Raw genomic sequence first — 23,573 nt, forward strand, 5'->3', positions numbered from 1 at the left:
AACCTCTGACAGCGGGTCCTCCTCGAAAGGGCTCCTGTCTCAGAGGAGTCTCTTTCTTGGCCTTGGGTTGGTAAGACAGAGCGAGGTTTTCCTGGCCGCCTGGGCTAACATGTCCTGAGTAGCCTTAGCTGAAAGGGCACTCGAGACATCTTGAATAATTTTCTTGGGGGCAACAGAAGAGGAGAGAGTTGAGCATACATAAGCGAGGCCCTTTGCGCATGTGACACTGCCTTCGTGAGAAACGAACAGTAGACCGACCGTTTCTTAATCACTCCAGCTCCAAACAGTGAGGAGACTTCACTCGATCCGTCTCTCACTGCTTTATCCATGCAAGTGAGGACACAGTTAAGATCTTCAGGAGACAGAGAATCTGGGGTCTGGGTCTTATTAGCCAGAACACCTAAAGACCAATCAAGGAAGTTGAAAACTTCCAGGACTCGAACATTCCCTTCAGTAGGTGGTCAAGTTCGTTCATTCCCACGTATCTTGGCGGACAAGAGGGCGGAACGACGAGCAGAATCCACCAATGAAGAGAAGTCCGAGTCCGCAGACGAAGGGAGAGCGAGGCCTAAAGGTTCTCCCGATTCATAACCAGAATCCAATCTGCCAGTCAGTTTAGACGGAGGGGAAAGAAAAAACCGTCTTCCCTTTCTCTCCTTAGAAAGGAGCCATTCCCCAAAACCTCTAAGCGCCTTCTTCATGGAAACAGTAGGTTTCATCCTTACACAAGACGAAACCTTCGACGTCTTCGAAGTGGAGAATAATGAAAGAGGAGAAGGGGGAGCCACGGGAGAAAGGATATCTCCAAACTCTTTTGCAGGAGTAACTCTGTCACCTCTATAGGAGGAAACAGAGGAGTCTTTTGGTCCTTCTTCTTCTGAGGGGTCCTGTTCTTCCTGAGCTGAAGAGCCCTCATGATCCTTAGAGGCGCGACTATTCTTAAAAGAGTCTCTAGAGGAAGTAAGACGTATACGTCTTGGAGACAATGCTTCAGAAAAGTGTCTACTTGCAACATCCTTCTTGTCTGGAGGAGTGCGTTTCCCAGATTCCTTTGGGACCTAACAGGAGTAAGTCGGACAGTCGGCGCAGAGCGCCTGTTTGAAGAAGAACTTCTATCAGGCTCTTGGCGCCTATCCAAAGGAGAGCGGCTACCAGGCGAACAGCGCCTGCCATACGAGAAGCGCCTACCAGGCTCTTGGCGCCTGAACCGAGGCGAGAGGATCTCTGGTCGACGAGCGCCTACTAGGTGAGCGCCTACAAGGGGAGAAGCGCCTGCTAGGCTCTCGGCGCCTGACTCGAGGCGAGTGAAAGTCAGGAGAAACGCGCCTAACAAGCTCTTGACGCCTGTCCAGCGAAGGGCGCCTGTCCGATTTAGGGCGCTTGTCAACCGGAGAGTGGAGGCGAGACGAGGAGCGGCTACGAGGCGAGTAGCGCCTACTAGGCTCTTGGCGCCTGTCAAGGGGAGCGATCCTGTCTCGAGAAGAGCGTCTGTAGGGTGAAGATCTCCTACGCGCAGTTTTGCTCCTTGTCCGAAGGAGAAACCTGTCTGTCAGGCGAATGGCGCTTAGACGCAGATGTGATCTTGTCCGAAGCAGAAAGTCTCCTGCGAGAATCCGAACGCACAGGTGAGCGCGCCGCTTCCGTCGAATAGCGAGAGTCAGGAGAGGGGAGCCTGGACTTCTTTACAGGAAGCGAGACGTCCTTCTACGACGAGAAGACACGCAAAGAGAGCCAGCCAGAGCCGAAATCTGCGCCTGAAGGTTAGCCAACACCCTTGCAGGAGAATTCACAAACTCGTGAACAGGTGACGAGGCTACGATCTCCGCTCGGGGAACGATACTCCTGAGATCTCTTGCGCTTCTTCGCTTCCACCCTCAGGCTCTTCCGAAAAAACTTCAGGCTGGAAGGGCGGGCGCAGGGAGCGTTCCAGGCTCTCTTCGAAGGGCGCGAGGCTTCCGAAGAGCTCCATCCTCGTTTAGGAGAAGGCGAAGGCGAAGACGAGAAGCATTGGCGCAAAATTTCTCTCTTGGAGCGATCCAAGGTAGCCTGGGAACGATCAACAGGAGCTACCGAGGGGACGCCTGACCGTTGGGGATGCTCCCTAACCTTCCTGCGGCTTTCGACTTTCCTCCTCCACTGGGACTGGGAGTCTGGAAGAGGTCTAGGCCTGGAAGCATTAGGGAGCCGATCACTGCACAAATCACTATTGGAATCACTCTTACCTTCTAATTGTTTGATTTTCCTCTCCATACTGCGAATGGTGGCTTTCATGGAGGCCACTTCCGAAGGCGCATCTTCGGCTTCGGTGCAGGGAGCAGGAGCTGAAACTGACAAAGGAGCTACTTCTAAAATAGGATTATCTATATCCAACTCGCTAATACGAGATCTACTACTGCTCCTGGAAGAAGCTTTCCTAACTTTATCCTTTTCAAGCTTCCTCAAGTAGGAAGACAAAGACTTCCATTCATCCTCATTCAGCTTTTCACATTCATTACAAGGGTTATTAAAGGTGCATTCATTCCCTCTACACTTCAAACATACCGTGTGAGGGTCTACCGCAGCTTTCGGTAGCCTCACCTTACACTCAGTCATACAACAAACTCTAAACATAGCAGTTTTCTTAGTATCAACATCAGACATCATGAATCCAAGAAAAATCCAAAGAAAAGTCCAATAACTGTCCACAAATCGCGAATGCCAGGACCAAAAGATCGGGTACTTCACCAAAAGTCCGTAGAAACAATCCAGGGCGAAAACGAGAAAAGAATCCAACTGTCAAGAGGTACCGACAACAGGTGTGGTCGACACCGACGACAGAAAAAATCTGGCAAGAAAGGTATGTTGGTTCTTACACCCGCTTCCCAGCGGCGGGTAAGGTAGATCACCTGACCTACCTGTCGCGTTAGCCGCGAGTTTTGAATTCTGTCGTGACGTCAGAGACGTAAGCTAAGTATATGTCTGACAGGAAAGTTCATGTACAAAAACCACGTTTGGTCAACTTTGACTACCGAAATAGTCGAAAAACGCAATTGTAAGCTAAAACTCTTACAGTCTAGTAATATTCAGTCATTTATCTTCCTTTTGAAACAAATTTGAAGTCTCTGGCACAATATTTAGATTTATGGTGAATTTAAAAAAAAACTTTCCTTCCCTCAGCGCGCGGATTCCCCGCCGCAAATCTCCGAAAAGCGTACGTCGCATTCTCGTTATATTTGCTCCATTTCATATTAGGCATTTCATAGAGTTTTATAAATGAAAACGTGTGCAATTTCATGTAGAATACAACAATAAATAATTGAAGGTTGTAGCTTTTCTCATTTTCAAAATATTTGCATATAAAAAAATATATATAAAAAAATTCTACTTTCGGTCAACTTTAACTCGTCCGAAATGGTCGAAAACTGCAATTGTAAGCTAAAACTCTTACAGTATAGTAATATTCAATCATTTATCTTCAATTTGAAACAAATTGGAAGTCTCTAGAACAATACTTAGATTTATGGTGAATTTTTGAAAAAAACATTTTTTACGTCCGCACGTTACGAATTCATGCATCATTTCGTGATAATATTTTCTGTGTTGCTTTGATCGTTTTACAATGTTTTATATACCAAAATGATCGCAATTTAGTGTACAATACAACGAAAAAATTCAACTCGTTAGCTTTAACCGTTTTGCTCAGTGCGATTTGAATACAATTATAAATGAAATTTTGTTTTCGCGCTATCATATATCACATTATTTATATATGATAATGATATTTTTTTTCATTTCTGATAGTTGCATACTAAACTTCAGGCAATGACAAAAAAAAGGAGCCAAAAATGAACTCTTAATCTTGAAAACTAAGCGCGCTGTGATTTTTTGAAAAAAATATTTTTTCCGCTTAGGCGCTCACTCTGAGACCCCCCTCGGCATACGGGAGACGATTTTTATTATACCCCTTCGGCGTAAGACGGTTAATACCTTCAAAAACCTTGGAGCCCCTTCCATGAATGTAACACATTTTACGTCTTCTTGCTTATCTCTCATTCAAATTAACACATCATTTAAAACTTATTAGAAAAACAATTAATCCCATCTGTTTCTATCTTATTTTTTATTTCATTCATACTAAAAATCCACATTTTACTTACCAAAGACAGAGTTAATAGCAATAGTTTATCCAAACATCACATTTACCATTCTACAACAATTTCTTTACACTTCACAGTCTTTTGTAGAGCTTCTTCTAACTTCTTTGCTTTACCAATTCACTTCTTACTATGCTCCTTATTTCATTATTCTATATGTATATGGCTTATGCTAAAACCAAAGATTCTAGGAATCCTGTATCTGGACTACCTTCCAGAATTTGGGTATTTACAGAACATATCCAGCTATCGGCAACATAGATGGATTGTATTTTTTTATATTTCTTAATGTGAGTACTAATATGCTCCTTTAAACCATTAATGTTAAACATTTCACTGGTTCAATGCTTCTCATTTAACATATATTAAGAAAACAATTCATCAAACCTTTTATCCATTCTTTGTCAGTTCTTTGTTATATCTCATTCAATTCAACACTTTAACATATAGCATTGTATGAAGATGACACTTTACCCAAGCTGCTTCTATCTTTTTTAATTCGTTCCTACTCAAAATCTAAATTTTACTTTCATAATGAAGAGTCAGAGCAATAGTTTGCCCATCCATCACTATATTTCTACAGGGATTCCTTTGCACTTCAGAACTTTTAATAGCACTCCCTCTAAATTCTTTGCTCCACCTACTCACTTCTGTTCTTACTACACTCCATATTAAATGTGTATGGCTACATCCAAAGCTTCCAGGAAGAATGATGGTAATTACACTTTCCATTTCTGATGGAATGACTAACTAAAATTACTCTTTATCCTAAATGGTTGTGAAATTGAGACTGGCTTTATGAATGATGGAAAGATTATGGAAACCTCTGACTGTGTCTAAAAGAGGAGATGATTACTGGGAAATGAACCAGTGAAAATGTTTGAATTGCCAGGATGGTGAGAGATGGGGGTGGGGGGGAGGTCTTAAACCTGCTTGAGAGGAAGTCTCTAACCCCCTAAGGTACCTGGGTATATTTTCACTACACAGATCATTCCCCACTGCCCATTGCATACTCATGCATAAGGCTACATGAGGCAAAAGTTTGTTAGTATACTAAGAAGATTATACATTGTATATATATATAACTAAATCAAATTAATCAGATATGATACTAAATTATAGATACTAGGCATTTACACTGCCTGACAAAAAAAAAAAAAAAAATCTATCACTACCTCGCATATTTACTGTACCTTCACTGCTACAGTATATTAGTTAGGTACAGATGATTAAGCTCAAATAATCATGCTTTGAATATTCAGTTATAAATGAGAAGTATTGTTTCCTTACCTGTTATAACTAAGATTGAGACGATTAAGTGACACTGCCAAACATGCAAGGCCAGAAGGCACACATGTAAATGCATTGTGTGATAAGTTTAATGACTGCAGACGAGATAGTGTTTCCTCCTCTGTGTCTCTAACACCAACAAGAGATTCTTGAATGTCAATTGAATTAGACCAAAGGCTGTGATGTTTTAGTTCTCGACGTCTACAGCAGGTAACAACGTTTCCATGTTTGCCTAAAGATAGTACTCTGTAAAATAAAAATATTACATTAAGCAATCGGGTATAATTAAGCAATAGTTTTGAAATTACATTTTTAATTAATTTGCCTCTTTTATAACTAAAAAACTTTTAGTCTTAACATTAGGGTAAATCCTCTGGTGCCAGCTGGAAACCCATTAAAAACAATAAAAAATTGTATAGCTTGGGAGGTGGTGAACAAAAGTGAACATCCGCTCTCCACGGCAGTTGAAGAAAGACTAAATAAGTCAATGGTTCAAACATGGTCTCTGACCCACTTCCACCACAGCTATGTAGTAAATGCCAGGTGCCACAGACCCCTTGCATATACAATTTTTTATTGTTTTCAACCGGTTTTCTCCTGGCACAAGAAGATTTATCCTAATGTTAAGACTGAAGGTTTATTCCGCGTATGAACAAAGGATATTTTTTCTACTAAATGAAACTATAACATTATCTTGTGTACTTAACATCATGACTCTTACACGGCTGACAGAAAGGGTTTACTCTCTCAAACTTTATAACTGGATGTACACTGAGTGTCAGATTCTGATGAACTTCATTCATGGGCTTCATGTCCAATATTTTTCATTTCCCATTACTGTAATTTAAAATTAGGGCTTCATACACACAGAATGTTTTAAGCTTAATTTAGTAATGCACTCTACAGATGGTAGTCATGAATGCAGCCAATAATACAGTGTGTGTACTGTACAACCACAATGGAGATATGTTTCTTGACACTTTTAAATTACATAGAAGCAGCTTTTTATTAACTCACCGGGTGTCTGGGGTCTTACGACGAGCTGGGGATTCTTCAGTTGAATCTTCCAGTAGATTAAGTTGCAATTCACTCGCAGATGATAAGCTTTCCTCATCACTGATTTCATTCACTGTTTCAGTACTTAACCCTGAAAATTTAATCCTTTTAAAAAGCTGAAAACACTATAAACATACAAGATTATTATAAAATCAATTTGTCATTTAACAATGCAGGAAAAATAAAAATCTTAATGTTTATACCTAATTCACTTCCTATACCATCAGGTCTAACGGGAAGGTCATGTAACAGGTTCAGTGAAGCATTAAGTTCCCGTAGTTTTGGAGCAGTCCAAATTTTGTATGGAAGGACTGACAACTTGTTGTTAGAAACATCAAGGTGCTGTAGTGCTGGAAGCATGAACAATCCGTCGGGAAGGGAATCTAACCTATTATCCTAAAAAAACACAATTCCAGGGTAAATTAAGTTTTATCAATAATAATAGCCTTATTTTTTAATCAATAATAATAAGACAACCAGAACTTATTAATTTTACATAAATAAATACATGTTAAATGAACAGTCTCCCCACCTGCAGATGAACTTCCTCCAAGACAGAAACAGGACCAAGGAACAAATCTTTTTTAGATCCTTTTCGTGGTAATGTGACAGTCCCATCAATAAATTGCCCTATGGTGGTGGGGAGCTTTTCTATTTTGTTTTGCGCAGCATTTAATGTCTGGAAAATAATTAAGAATATATTACCAGAGAGATATCACAAAAATTTACTTGAAAACATTGAAAGTTTAATAAAAAGTCTTAAATCATTATAATTTACAGTATATCTACATGAGTATTCATAACTACATAATGAAAATCAGTAACTCATATCAGTACTTTCAAGATGAAAGTTGTATACACTGGCAACAAAAAGTGCTAATACTAGATACATATACTGTATTTCATAAAAAATTCAGGTTTTTCAACTGGGCACATATTACTTGAAATCCATATAACTTGACTATAGTCATTTAGCAATAACATACCTTTAAACTAGGGAGTTGGAAGATCATATCTGGTAATTGTGTGAGGGAATTATTAGAAATATCTAGACGAGTAATTGCATATAATGCAATCACCTGATTTCTTGGACTAAGCTTCAACTTAGGATTGAGATTTACTGAAGCATCTATTAACCACTGGTCCTGAAATACAAAAAGTCTTTTAGTTTTCTTCTCCAAGAATGTATTACTATTAATTGTACAGTGAGTGTATATCTCACAGTTCAGTGTACAGTACATATGTATTGTAATTTAGTGGAGGTTACACAATCATGGCTAATAATCTTATGCTTCTCTTAATTTTGATCTTGACTAATTTTGACAATTTTGAAGGCAACCTCAAAACTGGTAACACAATTAGACTATGATTGGCAAATGAAAATCTGAAAGTACCATCAATTCTACACCTGTGCCTCCTCACTTTAAGGGCACAAAAACTTGAAAATTCTGCTTTCTAGGCCAGCAAAATCCATAGATTAATCCAAGGATTATATTCCAATTTCTTGTTAACAAATATATTACTTTTAGTGACTTGGGTCAGGAGATTGCCAAGATTTCAGTGGTTTAGTTATTATAAATATCTTTTTGAGTAAAATGTGACCATTCTGACCAAAACTCATAAAATTGAGCAGACCCAGAGTATCTTGAAAAAAAAAATGCATGATGTTCTTGGAATTGCCTTGGTAATTATGAAATGCAGTCTCACCTAGTTTTAACAGCGAGGTTTAAGAAAGAATGGCCTATAATTTACCAGTTTATAGAGTGGGTGATTTGTGTTGACAATCCTGCAGTTCACAAGTACTTCTATGAATACATAATGCCTTATGATATGATTGTTTAATAAGTTTGTACTCATGACTCAGGACCAAGTCAGGTTCCATCTAGGAAGGACTACCAGCAAAGTTACTGTCAAAATCACTGAAAACATCCTTTTAGTATCTTCACGAATGCAAGGTGTGGTTGTTGAATACCATTTATGTGAAGGAAAAGATAGGAGGCCACTAAAGTTAACTGCTTAAAAAGTATATATTAAGTCAGTGAGGGAACTCAATCTTTATTGATACTATACTCTGTTTTTTTCCATCTGTCCATCCGCCTGTGGTGTTTGCGTATGGTAACACTGCGTCCCGGGCTTTAAATAATATCCTATTTCGAATATTAATGGTGTAATTTGCATACAATAAATTATTAGAACACTTTTCGGTTGCAAATATACACCCAGATATTCTTTTATTTACATAAAACTTACACGTAGCGTAACTATTTAAAGTCCGCGATGCAGTGTTACCATACGCGACCACCACAGGCGGATGGACAGATGGAAAAAAACAGAGTATAGTTTGTGAGACTTGAATCACCTCAAAGAAGAAGAGCAAAATATCATTAGTGGAGCCCCACTGTGTGTACCAGACTCCCCATGAATATCTGGAATCCACAAATAGTACTTAAAACCCCCTCTCTAAAACTGCTTATACAGTAGACCCCCGTATTTGTGGGGGATGGGTACCAGATCCCCTTCAAATAGTTAAAATCTACTAATACTCAAAATACTTCAAAAAATGCTTCGAACTGAGTATAGCTCAATAGGCATGTGCAGTAGGATCATCAATTCCAACATTTCAAAATAATACTTGCCTGAATACCTTATACACAGTTTGGGCTAGCTATAATCAATGCATCTTTGATAGAAAAATAACAACAATCATAAGAGTGTCCTAAAAAGAAGTAACCTTTAGCTTCTAAACATTTTATGAAAAAATTTCTATATTTAAAGAAAAACTAACCTTAAGATATGAAAGACAGCGCTGCCCATGCCAGTTGATCATTACAGGGGTGCTAGGTGACAGCGATGAGTACACACCACCTGAATTGCTAACACTAAGAGAACTAAACTGTTGACTGGGTTTAATCTCCATGGCTCTCTTATTCACCTTGAATTCAGGATCTGGGTGTGCCTGAAATCAGAACAAAATTAATAGTGCATCAATTACACAAACAAGCATAATATATAATGATGAACATTTGGAGAATTTCCTGTCCTTCATTAAACAATGTAGTACATACAGTGGCATCTATGTATTATAAAAGCAAGTCAACATTCACTGGTATAAAGTTTCTAGAGTTTTTCACCAAAATTTAGCCAATTTTGACACAAAATTAGTGAATCATGGGTTAAAATTGATCATATTACATGCAAATAAGTTGCTAGTAAGACCGAATCACATGTATTGTAAGTGAACCTCAGCTTAAGCAGCATTCACAAGAATTCTACATCAAGGTCGCAAGGTACCAGCTATTAAGTCAACTTTGTATTTATTCAGGAAGTCTAAAAATGTAAACTTGTATAAAACCCAAAACACCAAAATAATAAATACAAATGGGTTTACATAAAATACATAAAACACTGAAAAAAATACACAAAAATGGAATGGTTATTGATTTCTAACCAAAAATATTACAGAAAAATTTAATGCAAGGAATTAATCAAGTGGCCTTCTGCTGCACAGCAGCTCTTCTAGCGGCAACACCCTAACTTTCAAAATGCTCATGAACTAATCACTGTAATTAAAGTTCCACATGGAAATCAAGTTTATGGGATTTGATTTATGAAATTTAAGCTATTAACCGTTAGTGGACGGGTGAAAAAATCAATGTGCAGCTCCTCAGGCTGGGAAAAACTTTGAGGTTTGCCAATTTACAAAAAAAAACTCGGTAGAAAGGGGAAGCTGTGCAAGTGCACATGGTGAAAGAAACAAATTCTAAAATATTTTCCTTACCTTCTACCTAATAAATAATTTTATCTTATTTTGTAAAATTATAATTACAGCTCACAAAACATCAAAACAGAGATAAGAAATAAAATCAGTAACAAATTCTTAGCATATTTGTTGAAAAATATTTACGTAAATTTACCGAGAACGAAGATTCAGTAACTTTTTTTATTTGTACATGTTTTTTCCAATTATTTTTTTGCACTTTTACTTGCAAAATTACATGTACAACTGACATACTAGAGTGAAAGACAAGAACAAAAACCAACATTACCCCATTGGTATATTTATGAGCAAATTTACAAAAAGATGTCATGTGAGACAGAGACATGGTACATTCTCCATTGAAGTCAGAAGCAGAACTGAAGTCCTGAACCGCCAGATTTGCGATTTTAGCCAGTGTAAAATTACCATTAGTGAATTTATGGGCTATAGAAGTAGTATTGGCACTTCTTTCACTCCCAACTCTTTCCAAATTGATGGCACTTAATATTGCTTCTCTACAGCATCAATCTGTGCACCACCCAAAACCTGTTATTACTATTCCTGAGAAGCTATCCATACATTATGGGTTAAGCCAAGAACCAGAGCACTTCCAGCCAGTCAACACTTCAGACAATGAAAACAGGGAGCTGGAGGTGATTGCTAATATAACAAATTTTTAATTTATTTGTATTTTTCACAGCTAACAAACTTGTCTCAACAACAGGATAAATTTTCTGGTGCCAGCTGGAAACCAGTTAAAAACAATCTAAGTGTAAATGCAAGGAAGGGTTGGCTAGAGGTGGACAGTCAATGCTAAGACCTCAGGTTTGATAGCTACAAAAAATACAAATTAATAAAAAAATTGCCATTTATTCATACAAGGAACAAACCTTCGGTCTTAACAATAGGATAGACTCATAATTGGAGGGAGGTATGAGAATCTTGAACCAACTGGGGGTTTGGCATACCTGATCATTCTGCTTGGAAATAAGCCTTCTAAAGAAAACTGAAGCCTTTCAGATGTTACATAAGTGGATATCTAATGCTCAGTCCATTGGGTTCAAATACAATGAAACAACAAGATTCATTGCATTCATGGAAGTCCAAACAAACTAAAACTGTTAATACAACAACACTTGTCGTCCACAAGAAATAAGTTTGTTATCACTCCTCACTCTCCTTGATGGAGATATGAGTTTAAGCTACCGAGAAGCAGATTTACAAGTTGCATGGAACATGAAAAGTGTTGTACCAGTGGGGTTGCAATGCTTACCTGCATCAAGCCAGTTCCAGTGTATGATGTGTCTATTCTTAAAGCTGCCCATTGGCCTGAAAAAATGAGAAAAGGGAAACAAAAGAGGCCAGTCAACTCTCTCATTCCCCACTCCACACAATCATCTTAGGCAAGAGACACTGGATGAGTCACACTTGTTGAACAGCCACCACTGGACCCAAGATAAAACATGTCCAAGGATCTGTGGGCAAAGCTCTTCATGCAGGAGACAGTGAAAGTGGTTTGAGGCAGTCATTAACCAGCATTCAAATCCTGTGAAGATAAGTACCTTAAAATGCCTGGGAGGAACATATTCCTCTGATGTCATGCACTTCTGCAGTCACCCAATCAGTGGGAGAACTTGACTTGTAGAAAACCGAAAGGTTGTTCTAGGAGAACTCCTTCTTGACTTGGCCTGCGTTAACATGGAGTCTACGATACCTAACCTCTAGCAGAAGAGACGTTCAGATAACGACACAGTGCTTGACGGGACCCAGAGGTTTTCCAACCCTTCAAAGGAAGCCAAGGTCAGAAGGGAAACTACTTACAAAGTCAGTTTCCTGGGAGATGATTGATGCATCTGCTCAAAGGAGGTTGAGAGAGAATGCTCAGTACCAGATTAAGGTCCCATACTCAGTACCAGACTAAGGTCCCAAGTAGGAGGTGTGAGTTTCCTAGGTGAACAAGGCCACTTCAAGCTTTTGAACCACATGGAGGATTCTGAGGGCGAAGAGAGGTCTGCATCCTTCAGATGAACTAACACATGTAAGCCCTATAGCACCTCGCCAGTTTCAAAAGAAGGAACCTCCTCTGTTCTGAAAACATTCAGAAGATTTTTCCACTGAACAGGAACTCTTGGGTGGAGAGAAACCCTTTTAATGATATCAATCTCAGCAGCAGATGATTCATCTTGTACATGGCTGACGAAGATCCTCTGAAGTAATAGCTTTACATCTGAGTCGCTGTTCCGCAGGAAAAATCTCTTGAAAGAAATACTGGATCATCTCCAGACATGAAGAGATAAAGACCCTAGTGATTGGTGGCATCTCTCCTCAAGAAATCGGCCACTTAGCTTGGGGTTAAGGAGCTACTAGGGTTAACCTAAGACTTTGGAGCTTGACAAAGGTAGTTGCCCTTAAGTCACCCCTTTGAATTGTTCTTGTACTCATGAGGCTCCTCCAAGGTTGGGGTGCTCATTTTGAAGAGCTCCTGGCCTCGGGGGCATGGACCATACAGGACAACCAAGTCCACATAAAGAGTGTTGGAGTTGAGCGCAACTTCCAGGGATTTTAGAAGATTTGAGGAAGAAGGTAGGTGTGGGCACTCCATCGTTCAACCTCCTAGAGTTCCCAGGAGGCAGAAGGGAGCCATCTTCTTCAACAAACAATTCTGGGACCATGAATAGAAGACCTCTAGCTTCCTGTTGAAGGGAAGAACTCTAACATGGGTCTTTTCCAAGTAAACAGAAGAGATAATACGATAATCCAAGGGGATGTCCTATGACAGAATGCTCAGCACAGATACGTTCTAAATATCCTACAGTCAACTTGTGCATTGAAAAAATAACTGCACTGCAGACAGGGGAGAAGTCCTTGAACTGCCAAGGAAACATGCATCTCCAACAGAGGAGATGTCCATGAGGTGGTTCCTTAGGAAGACATATGATCAGTATACTACTCGGCAGAGGAGACGTCCTATGATGATAAGACATGATGCCCCCTTTGACTAAGGAATCACCACGGCAACATTCCTGAGCAATGTAGCACAGAGCTAAGACGGATTTTAACTATTGCAGAGACAAGAACACTACAATATTGAGATAAATTAATGATCTGGTTACTTGGATATAAAAGGTAGGTTAAGCCAGGAATCAAATCCAACCTAACATAACCCAATCCCAAACTCTTGAAGAATGGGAAAATCTTGCAGAATTCATGAAGCAGAACATGCTCTGGGAAATTGAAGAGCATGCCTGATAAATATAAACTCAAACCTGCTAGGCTAGACTAAGAACTCAACACTTAGGCTAGGATAAGATGGAAAGATATCATTGAACAATCTAGACTAGGCCTTGGACCTAACCACTTATGATAGGCTAAGTCGGTAGGGAAAGGTTCGAACTAGCTCACCCAGTGTAGGCTATTCTAGGCTAGCCTCAGAACTTAACCACTTAGACAAGGTTAAGATGGAAAAGGTAGATTCGGACAAACTAGGCTAGCCCAAAATAAGAATCTAACCACTTGCTACGCAAGAATTCAACCACTTAGGCTAAGCTAAGATGGAAAGGAAGTTTTGAAAATACTATGCTTAGGCTATGCTAAGCTAAAAACTCCACCACTTGTTAGCCTCTGGTAATAAAATCATCAACAAAAAATACAATGAATAGTACTCAAGCAAAAACATAGGTTTAAAGTTAAGGCAACAGTAAAAAAGCAAAATGACACTGAAAATAACTAAAGTCACCTGATAAAATATGTGTGAATAAACTATTTTCAACTTACCTTGAGTGCTAAAAGTTTTGATACTATAATTTCATCTTTGGTATGAGCAGCAATAAAAAGTGCTTTACACTCATCATCTCGAGCATGATTTTTAAGCAGCAAATCAAGCATCCCTAAATCACGATTTCTGCAAGCTTCGACTAGTGCTGTTGAGCCTGTTGAAATTCATGATACATTATACCAGTAGTAGTCAGAAATGGCATGATAACATTAAAATTTCATTCAAATATGAAATTAATGCCACACATAAAACATTACATTAAATTATCAACAGACAACTACATCAGTTACATATAAAATACAATAACAGTAAAATATGGTAAGAAGTTAATATTATACACACTAATAATAACCAGAGGTATCGATATCTAAATACAATGATACCAGCTATCACATATTTCTTATTGGCCAAGAATTTTTTTTAAGTAATTTATGAACCTGGCACAGGTAATTATTTTAGTTCATAATTCTTATATACAAGAGGTACAACCTTACGACTCTTCATTTATAAAAAAAAAAAAAAAAAAAAAAAAAGACAAAAGGAATTTTGAGGATAAAATGCCTTAAGTTATGGAGACTTCAAATTCATCTTTATTGCAGTACTACATATACATGTGTACGTATACAGTAAATCAGTTTCTTTTCACTAGTACATATATGTATAATTCTAATCAAGCATATGAATATCCTACATATTAATTAGATGTTTTCACATTTTATTTCATTATATTGTTCATGGAACTTAACTGCTGTCTAACCTGTGAATATATATTCATCTTCAGCAAGCCTTGCCATCTCATCATCAGGAAGATACACTCGTAAATTAGGATTAGCTCCGGCTGCTAGTAGCATTGATACAATGCTATGATGCTTATTTTTCACAGCTATGTGCAGTGCTGTTTCTGTAAAGATATGAAAAATAAAATTCATTTAGTATGTATCACCATTAAAAGTATATATGCCATCTTTACATGACTGATAATATTATTAAAATGAAACATGTACATCAGCTCCCCACTGAACAAGGATTGGCAGAATTAAAAGAAAAATTATCTGTAGTGATTACGGTAAATTGTATCATAAAAAGTTCTCGATACTTTTGTTACAATGACACAACCATAACTTTCACTGATACAGAGTTTTATTCCATTCTTTATAACTAATAACAAGAATCTTCAATTTCTTAACTATATAACGTTCGAATCCCTAAATGCCCTGTGGTCCATCAGAATAAGTACAGTGCAATAAATAAGAATGTGAAGGTCATATAATAATATACAGTATACACAGCTTCAACCTACTGTAGTCACTATTACACTAATTACTTTGAGTCAATTAAGTAATAAAAGAACCAATAAAATCAGATTTCCTGGTAGAGTCAGCGTTATAGCCCATCAGCTCTGGCAAAAATGCTCTCTTACTAAGTACTCATTTGAATGTTCCTGCTTTCAAGTCATGTGACCACAAGAACAAACGAATTATTTGTTCTAAGTCTCTTGTTACTCATGTCTATTTTCAATTTTCTAAGGACTGTTGTGCTTCTCTACCTGGAAGTACATATATGTTTTCTTCTAAGATATGCAGGAAACTATATATCTTGATCTAATCTCTTTCTAGAATAAAAGCAAGTCCTTGACTGATAAAAGTCCTTGCCTCTGCAAGTCTCATGTTAATCTCTCTTTACAGCTACATTTTGTTCTCTGTACTTATCAAGGGTATTAGTAGATATAAAGGTATTTAAAATCATCAGTGTACTTGGTTCCAAACTTGATTCTTTCTTTACATCATACTATATATACATACTTACCTTCCAAGTTTTATTTTCCCTTTATTCTATAATCAACAGGACATAAAAAACTCAAGTTTCCTTTGAGAATAGCTTCTGCTCTTCTTTGTCTCTATATCTTTACTGGTCCGTTTAATTAATTATGATTATATTCTATATAGGCACTAATAAGCCTCTCCTTCCTTACCTATTCAAAAAATATGACTGAATTCCCATATAAAAAATTTCCCAAAATATATATTAAACATGTTATCAAACCTTTCCCCACAGAAACTGAAAAAATCATTTAACTCCTATATGAACTGCAGAAACTGCCTAATTATAGCAAAGCAAAACTGAGGAAAAATGAATTAGTATGTACATATAAAAATGGTCTTACCTGTATTACTGTTGCAATACATATCAATATCAAGTGGAGATAACATGTTATCCTTTGGATTATTTTCGGTTCTAACAAGATTTAATTTAGACATTAAGGCCTGGATACCCCCAGATATTCGGTGCTTTGTTGGACTCGTCACTTCATCACTATTCTCAGCTAATTCAGTACTGACTTCAATACTTGTCTTAGAATTCTCTCTGCTACTTGACTTCGAGTCATTACTAATTGTTTCATGATCCTTCAGATGCCTCTCCTTATCTAATTCTTCTTTGGTCTGAAAAAACAAGTAAGGAGTCAAAATTCAAATTACTGGCAGTGTAATTCACAACTTCTTAAAAATAACTGCCAGCACTGGCCATACAACTGTTTGATACATGACTCTTTGCTCCATAAAAATACATATTAAAGATTAAAAACTACACAAATGAAAACCTTTACAATGATTTCCACTGTGGCAATTTATGGAAACCATGTGGTTACCGAGTAACAAAAGGAAGCAGTATTCTCCTGCTAGGAGAGATGTTGAACAGTTGAAAATGGGAGAGAATGATGTAATATCAAGGTAATACATCAAAAAATTTATTTAAAATGCATACAATGAAAATTCCAAGGTAAATGTTACAGAAACTCTGAGATAATATGATAACAAGAGAATAAGGGTCAAGTTACGTCCCATAATCTAAGGAAAATATTTGCAAGAAGAATATCTGTCAAAATATCCTGGGTAGTACCAATCATCCCTGATTCAATCCTGTTGACTAATATACAAACATTTCTAGGAAACTGGATTTAACTGCTTCCCGCCTGGGGGCTACATGATTTAGTAGGCATACAAAACCATGTACTTTTAAAAAAATCTTATAACATGTCAATACTCTCAAGCTGACTTACAAATGGTGTAACATCATACATACAAAAGAAATAAACTCGAGAACTAAAGCACTAACCTTTATTTTGGTTGCCTGGATTTTATGTTTGAGAAGAAGATCAACTAGCTTTTGATTTCCAACATAGCAAGCTAAGTACAGTGCACTCTGTCCTGTTACATCTTTCATATTTATATCAAAGGCCATTTCATACTCAAACTGATTGGTTTTTCCCCTGAAATATAACAAATAGTATAAAAAATAATCATGGATGAACAGTACATTTTCATGCAGTGTATCAATTTTTAGAGCAAATTAGTAATACAGAACAATATGCTTATTAAGCCTGAAAAGTATGAAGCAAGTTTTTACATATAGACCTTGAGAATATCTATAAAACACTATTTTTATGAGAACTACAGTACAGTATGTATATGCCTCCTTGATCTGAATGCTGTATTGAGATTAAAGTATAGCTGACACAGTACACTTCTATTTTATCTTTAAAGAGTTACATTGTCCTGATACAAACAAATATTTAATTTTCCAATATCACTCCTGTAGTATACTCCCACTATTTAGCAAAATTTCCATTCATAACTCAAATCTTATAGCTACATGATTTATTTAGTTATTAGCTAAAAATATCCTTACATTTTACATATCTATTCACAGTAATAAAAATTCCAATAAGAAAACTTCAAATTCAACAATATTTCCATGTTAATCTCTTCATTGAATTATATTACCAACAAAAATAGAGATAAAATGTATTAGCAAAGAAGAATTCGAATACAACTAACCAGTACTTTTTCAGTGCCTCTTCCGGATAAGGATACTTAAGTAAAAGCTCTAAAACAGATGCATGCCCATTGATAATACATGCATGTAGTGGCAACCATCTTTCCACAGTGGAAACGTTGACAAGTGTTGGAAATTTCTGAAAACATAAAGCAAAATAATTAAGTAAATGGTTTGACTACCAATGTAAAAATTATTGTACATTTATTATAACAAAAAACATTATTTGAAAATATGAATAAATATTACACATTTTTCAAAACATATAGTAAGCTCACTAAATAGGTACAGACTTACATACTGTATTTACCTAAGTAAAAATGCATTTTATAGATTTGATTCTGAGAATCTTGCTTTTTATATAAAATTTTCATTGACATGTAATCCATATACATCTTTTTATTAACATAGGAAACTTGAACCCTTTCTTATAAAAAAAAAAAAACTTTAAAATTATTTCTTATTTCTTTTATAAAAACAATGAACTTCTACACAAGGATATCCAAAACACAGTGTAACCCTAATGAATCAAATAAAAACATAGGCCTAATGAATCAAATAAAAACATAGGATGTTTACCAGAAAACCTACTTTTTCCTTACCAAGGGGAAATTAAAAACCACAATGAAATTCACCTTTATATAAAAACATTCTGTAGCTTATTTAAAATCTAAATACTTCTCACCTTAAGTAGCATTTCAGCAATATCCCTACGACCATAATAACATGCAATGTATAAGGGAGAGTATTTTGTGACAGGATGAATTCTGCCATCTGCTCCATGGTCCAGCAAAAGCCGGACCATTTCTCGTTGTCCCTCTTCACAAGCTCTGCAACAATACATGATGCATTTGGTTACCATGGTAAAACTGTATTATTGGATATAAAATTGTTGTACTCTATTACCTAGCAGAGGGTGTTTTCATGAGAATTCCAACATATTCTAATAGGATCCAAGGTCAACCATGAGGTCTAAAGTTCCATATACCTATGTATATATTTACCACATTTGCATTTACAACAAAATAAAATTTAATGGCGGATGACAAAAGTTTTTCCACGAAATCTACATCTTCTCAAAACAAGCCTTCCAGTGACCATTAAAAAAAATCCTTGATTCCAAGCTCTTGTGGCACTGACATCTTTGTCTGAGACTCAAAAGATATAAAACACACTTCTTTAAATACTAAAAAATTAGCACGTTAGAAAAAAGTGGCTTATAAAATATTTCATTTATGAAGATAAATTTGGGTGCTAATTTTTTAGTATTTAAAGAAGTGTGTTTTATATCTTTTGAGTCTCAGACAAAGATGTCAGTGCCACAAGAGCTTGGAATCAAGGATTTTTTTTAATGGTCACTGGAAGGCTTGTTTTGAGAAGATGTAGATTTCATGGAAAAACTTTTGTCATCCAACATTAAATTTTATTTTGTTGTAAATGCAAATGTGGTAAATATATACATAGGTATATGGAACTTTAGACCTCATTGTTGACCTTGGATCCAATTAGAATATGTCAGAAAATTCTCATGAAAACACCCTCTGCTAGGTAATGGAGTACAAAAATTTTCCAGTTCTGCCAGGGTGTGGATTGACCAAATTCTCGCATAACTGGGGACAGTCCTGCATGTGTGTGTGTGTGTGTATACAAATACGTATATAAGTACAGGCAGTCCCCGGGTTACAACGGGGTTGGCTTACGACGTTCTGAGGTTAAGGCGCTTCTCAATTATATTCATCAGACATTATTTCCAGGGTTACGACGCATGTTCCGGGGTTATGACGCCTACAACGCTCATCTGGCAGATGAAATATAACACCAAAAATGCAAAACAATCCATATTTGAAGGTTTTTTCATAAAAAATGCAATAAGAATGCAGTTTACATAGTTTTCAATGCACCCAAAGCATTAAAAGTGAGGTTTTCTTAGGATTTTTTATGATGTTCCGGCTTACAACACTTCTCAAGAACGGAACCCCCGTCGTAACCCGGGGACTACCATATGTATAAGTGTTTATGAATATATGTATGAATATGTATTTATATTTACACATACACATGCGCAAAAGTATATATATATATATATATATATATATATATATATATATATATATATATATATATATATATATATACGGGCAGTCCCCGGGTTACGACGGGTTTGGCTTACGACATTCCAATGTTAAGACACCAAAAATGCAAAATAATCAATATTTGAAGGTTTTTTTCATGAAAAATGTAATAAGAATGCAGTTTACATAGTTTTGAATGCACCCAAAGCATTAAAAGTAAGGTTTTCTTAGGATTTTTGATGATGTTCTGGCTTACAACGATTTTCGGGTTACAACGAGTCTCAAGAACGGAACCCCCGTCGTAAACCGGGGACTGCCTGTATATACGTATATATATCCACAGACAGTCCCCGGGTTACGACGGGGGTTCTGTTCTTGAGACTCGTTGTAACCCGAAAATCCGGAACATCATAAAAAATCCTAAGAAAACCTTACTTTTAATGCTTTGGGTGCATTCAAAACTATGTAAACTGCATTCTTATTGCATTTTTCATCGTGTCATATTTCAACTGCCAGATCAGTGTTGTAGGCGTCATAACCCTGGAAATAATTTCTGATGAATATAATTGAAAAGTGCCTTACCCTCGGAACATTGTAAGCTGAACCCGTCGTAACCCGGGGACTGCCCACACACATTCAGTATGGTCCCCAATTATGCAAGAATTTGGTCGATCCACACCCTGGCAGAACTGGAAAATGGCAGATTTTATCACACATACCTTATGGAAATATGTAATTCCATTAGGGCCAAGGCAAACGGCTACTTACCCAGTTAAACTTTTTTACTACCCATTTCCAATAGTACTTTCTATGAACTATATGTACTGTATTTTTTTCTAATATGAAATTGTTCTTATGGGTAAATAAAACATAAAAAGGTTTTAGTTTTAAGAACTTGAAAAAGTTTTAAATTACACCCAGGATGGTGAAAACTCCCACACGAAAAAGCACTGCCACCCCTTTTATGCAGTCGTTAGTTCTCAAAAAAGGGATTTTGATGAAGGAAAAATCTATTTCTGGGCAAGGACCTGTGTCGCTCCGTGAAATGTTTCCTTTAGCACTCATTTCTAAGGTATAAATATTGCTATGAATACCAGAGAAAAAAGCTAATATGGAAATGCCTGAGTATTCTGGCTCGCTCACCTTTATTTAGGGTGTCGGTATGGTTTCTGGGGCGAGTGAAACCACTACCAGAGGTCCTATGCCATTTGAAACCGTTCAAAGTCTGCGAGTCACACACCAAAAAACATAGAATTTATTGTCTTTTCAAGTATTTTTTTTTTTTTTTTTTTTTTTGGGGGGGGGGTATTGATTTGCTAAATGTCTTGACAGAGGCGGGGGGACGGGATGCAAGAGAAAGATTTACTACTCAGCCATTGGTTAAGATGGAAGGCTCCTGCTCTGCCATTAGCTAAGACGGAAGGACTAACGGGAGTGAAGACATGAATGATCCGCCAGTCCCAGAAACCTCAAATGGTTCACAAAGCCTTCCTTCTGCAGTAGAACTCTTCACGGAGGATGAGAAGGAGGAGTTTGAAGGTTCTTAATGATTTTGACAGCAAGCAATTACTGTATTGTACAGTGCATTAGCTGTAAAAATCTTTAAAAAGCCTTTTGGGTGGAATTTCCACTACTCATTCTCTTCCAAAAACTTCAAACTTCTCTAGCCTATCTCATCCTCCGTGAAGAGTTGTTCTGTGGAAGGAAGGCTTTGCGAACCATTTGAGGTTTCGGGGACTGGCAGATCATAGATGTCTCCACTCCAGTTAGGCCTTCCGTCTTAGTCAATGGCTGAGTAGGAAGGAGACTTCTACCTTGACCAATGGCTAAGCAGGAAATCTTTCTCTTGCATTCCCCCCCCCCCCCATCTCAGACATCAGCAAACCCCCTCCCTAAAATACTTGAAAAGACAATAGATTTGATATGTTTTGTGGCGTGTGACTTGCAAACTTTGAACGCTTTCGCAGATACAGAAAGTCTATGTTTGAGAACTAGCGACTGCATACCTGGAAGGAGAATCGCACAATCCGATCACACATTTCAGGACCATAGGTACTGTATATATATATCCTATATACATATACAAATATGTACATATCCATATATACACCAGTATGTGCATTAACATATGTACATTTTCATATTTACATATATATACATGTACTGTCGGCCAAAAAACTCGTGGCAGAGTTTCATAATTTTTCGTTCACCTGCCTGACGCACGATTCATGCCTTATTTATCTATTTTTCTTTTCAAAGATGGAAGAAATCATGTGTAATGACGTTAAAACAGTCACTGATATCTTAAGAACATTATGTTATGTTATTGTGTAAAACTATTTTCCCATATAGCAAAATTGACGTGAACGAAACGAAGTGATAAAAAACGTCATATCACAACCATAGATATCCATTACCAAATAGATAGGCGACACCTATCACTAGTAGTATCGCATAAACATAGTCCTTAAATTATCATTTCAATATTAAGTTGAAGGTAGTTGAACTATTCCATTTGTTAAATTTTACAGAAAACATTGGAACCTCACAAAATGCTATCAAATTTAAAAACAAAAAGAAAAAAAACGATATCTTAACAATGTGAACCAGGCGACCTCACTCTATTGCTTTTGATGTTATGTGCACGGGTATCTAATGTCAATGTGTCATTTATCGGTCTAAGAAACATCCTTCGATGAGGGAGAGAATTATTGCACTGCATTCAGTGCAAGTTTCCTGTTGGAGAGATATCAGGAAAGCTTAATAAACCGGAGAGAATCTACATAGATGAATAAAATTGTTTAAAGAACTGCAAAGTTTAGAACATGGGCCTAAAGGTGGAATACCTCGAAGCACCACATGAGCAAGACAATACAGTAGTGAAAATGTTGCTGAACAACATTCATTTGTGAACTTTGAATTCTAGTGCCTCGTCACGACATTGCTGAACCAGGGATCATAACTAGCTCTACGCTTATGACTGGTGTCTGATGAATACTTTAGATGGAGAGGAAGAGATTTTTAAATCTACACTTGAAGTCTTTGATAGTTGTCTAATGAATAAGCAAACTTATCTTTGATGGATGAGAGATTCAGTTAGGCTTACTTTTTTTTTTTTTTTATCGGTGGCCAGTGAATACCACGGATAGGGAGGGAAACGGTTTCAATGATATGATGCATGCATTTTTTTTCTTCAAATCCTAAAGAATACATTTTATTGGGAGATACTTTATTAACATCGGCCTAATACTTCCATCACTCCTTTAAGCCACCTCCGCTCCGCTCTCTTCTACATCTCAGGCGACTAGATCCGACTTCTCACTACGAACTCCACCTCGTGAAAGCATCACTAATGATAACGGTTATTTTAAAATTCCCCGCACCGACAACGGACGCCTTAAAATACATACTAAACTCATTTGTAGATGTGCATATGTATACAGTATACATATGTACATGTACACATGCACCTATAGCCTATATGTGTACATATGTATATGTACACGTGTATGTCTGACACTCCTTTCTAAAAACTTCCTTAGCCATCTCTTTTTCTTTCTTTTATCCCACCTTGAGTGTATTAATTAAAACTGCTAAGTAAAATACAGAGGTTCAGTGCCAACAAGCATCCTGACGACAACTGGGGTCTGGGATGG

The 23,573-nt window shown here is 37.1% G+C and overlaps 1 protein-coding gene across 16 annotated transcripts in view; it reads right to left on the minus strand.

Moving 5' to 3' along the window:
- LOC135219441 (leucine-rich repeat serine/threonine-protein kinase 1-like) overlaps positions 1–23,573 on the minus strand; it is a 940,187-nt gene that overhangs the window by 342,751 nt on the left and 573,863 nt on the right. For 15 of the 16 annotated variants that reach the window (XM_064256227.1, XM_064256225.1, XM_064256224.1 and 12 more), the window contains 12 exons: positions 18,531–18,675; positions 17,848–17,984; positions 17,126–17,279; positions 16,176–16,452; positions 14,769–14,912; positions 14,011–14,165; positions 9,265–9,435; positions 7,466–7,624; positions 7,012–7,158; positions 6,683–6,875; positions 6,441–6,570; positions 5,424–5,669 (listed from right to left, as the gene is read on the minus strand). In XM_064256227.1, the coding sequence (XP_064112297.1) occupies positions 5,424–5,669; positions 6,441–6,570; positions 6,683–6,875; positions 7,012–7,158; positions 7,466–7,624; positions 9,265–9,435; positions 14,011–14,165; positions 14,769–14,912; positions 16,176–16,452; positions 17,126–17,279; positions 17,848–17,984; positions 18,531–18,675 (2,058 nt within the window). Of the gene's footprint in view, positions 1–5,423; positions 5,670–6,440; positions 6,571–6,682; positions 6,876–7,011; positions 7,159–7,465; positions 7,625–9,264; positions 9,436–14,010; positions 14,166–14,768; positions 14,913–16,175; positions 16,453–17,125; positions 17,280–17,847; positions 17,985–18,530; positions 18,676–23,487; positions 23,510–23,573 lie in introns of those variants that run through there. The other variant, XM_064256234.1, reaches the window with a different exon arrangement.

This window comes from Macrobrachium nipponense, chromosome 1 (genome assembly GCF_015104395.2).
Source record: "Macrobrachium nipponense isolate FS-2020 chromosome 1, ASM1510439v2, whole genome shotgun sequence".
NCBI lineage: Eukaryota > Metazoa > Arthropoda > Malacostraca > Decapoda > Palaemonidae > Macrobrachium > Macrobrachium nipponense.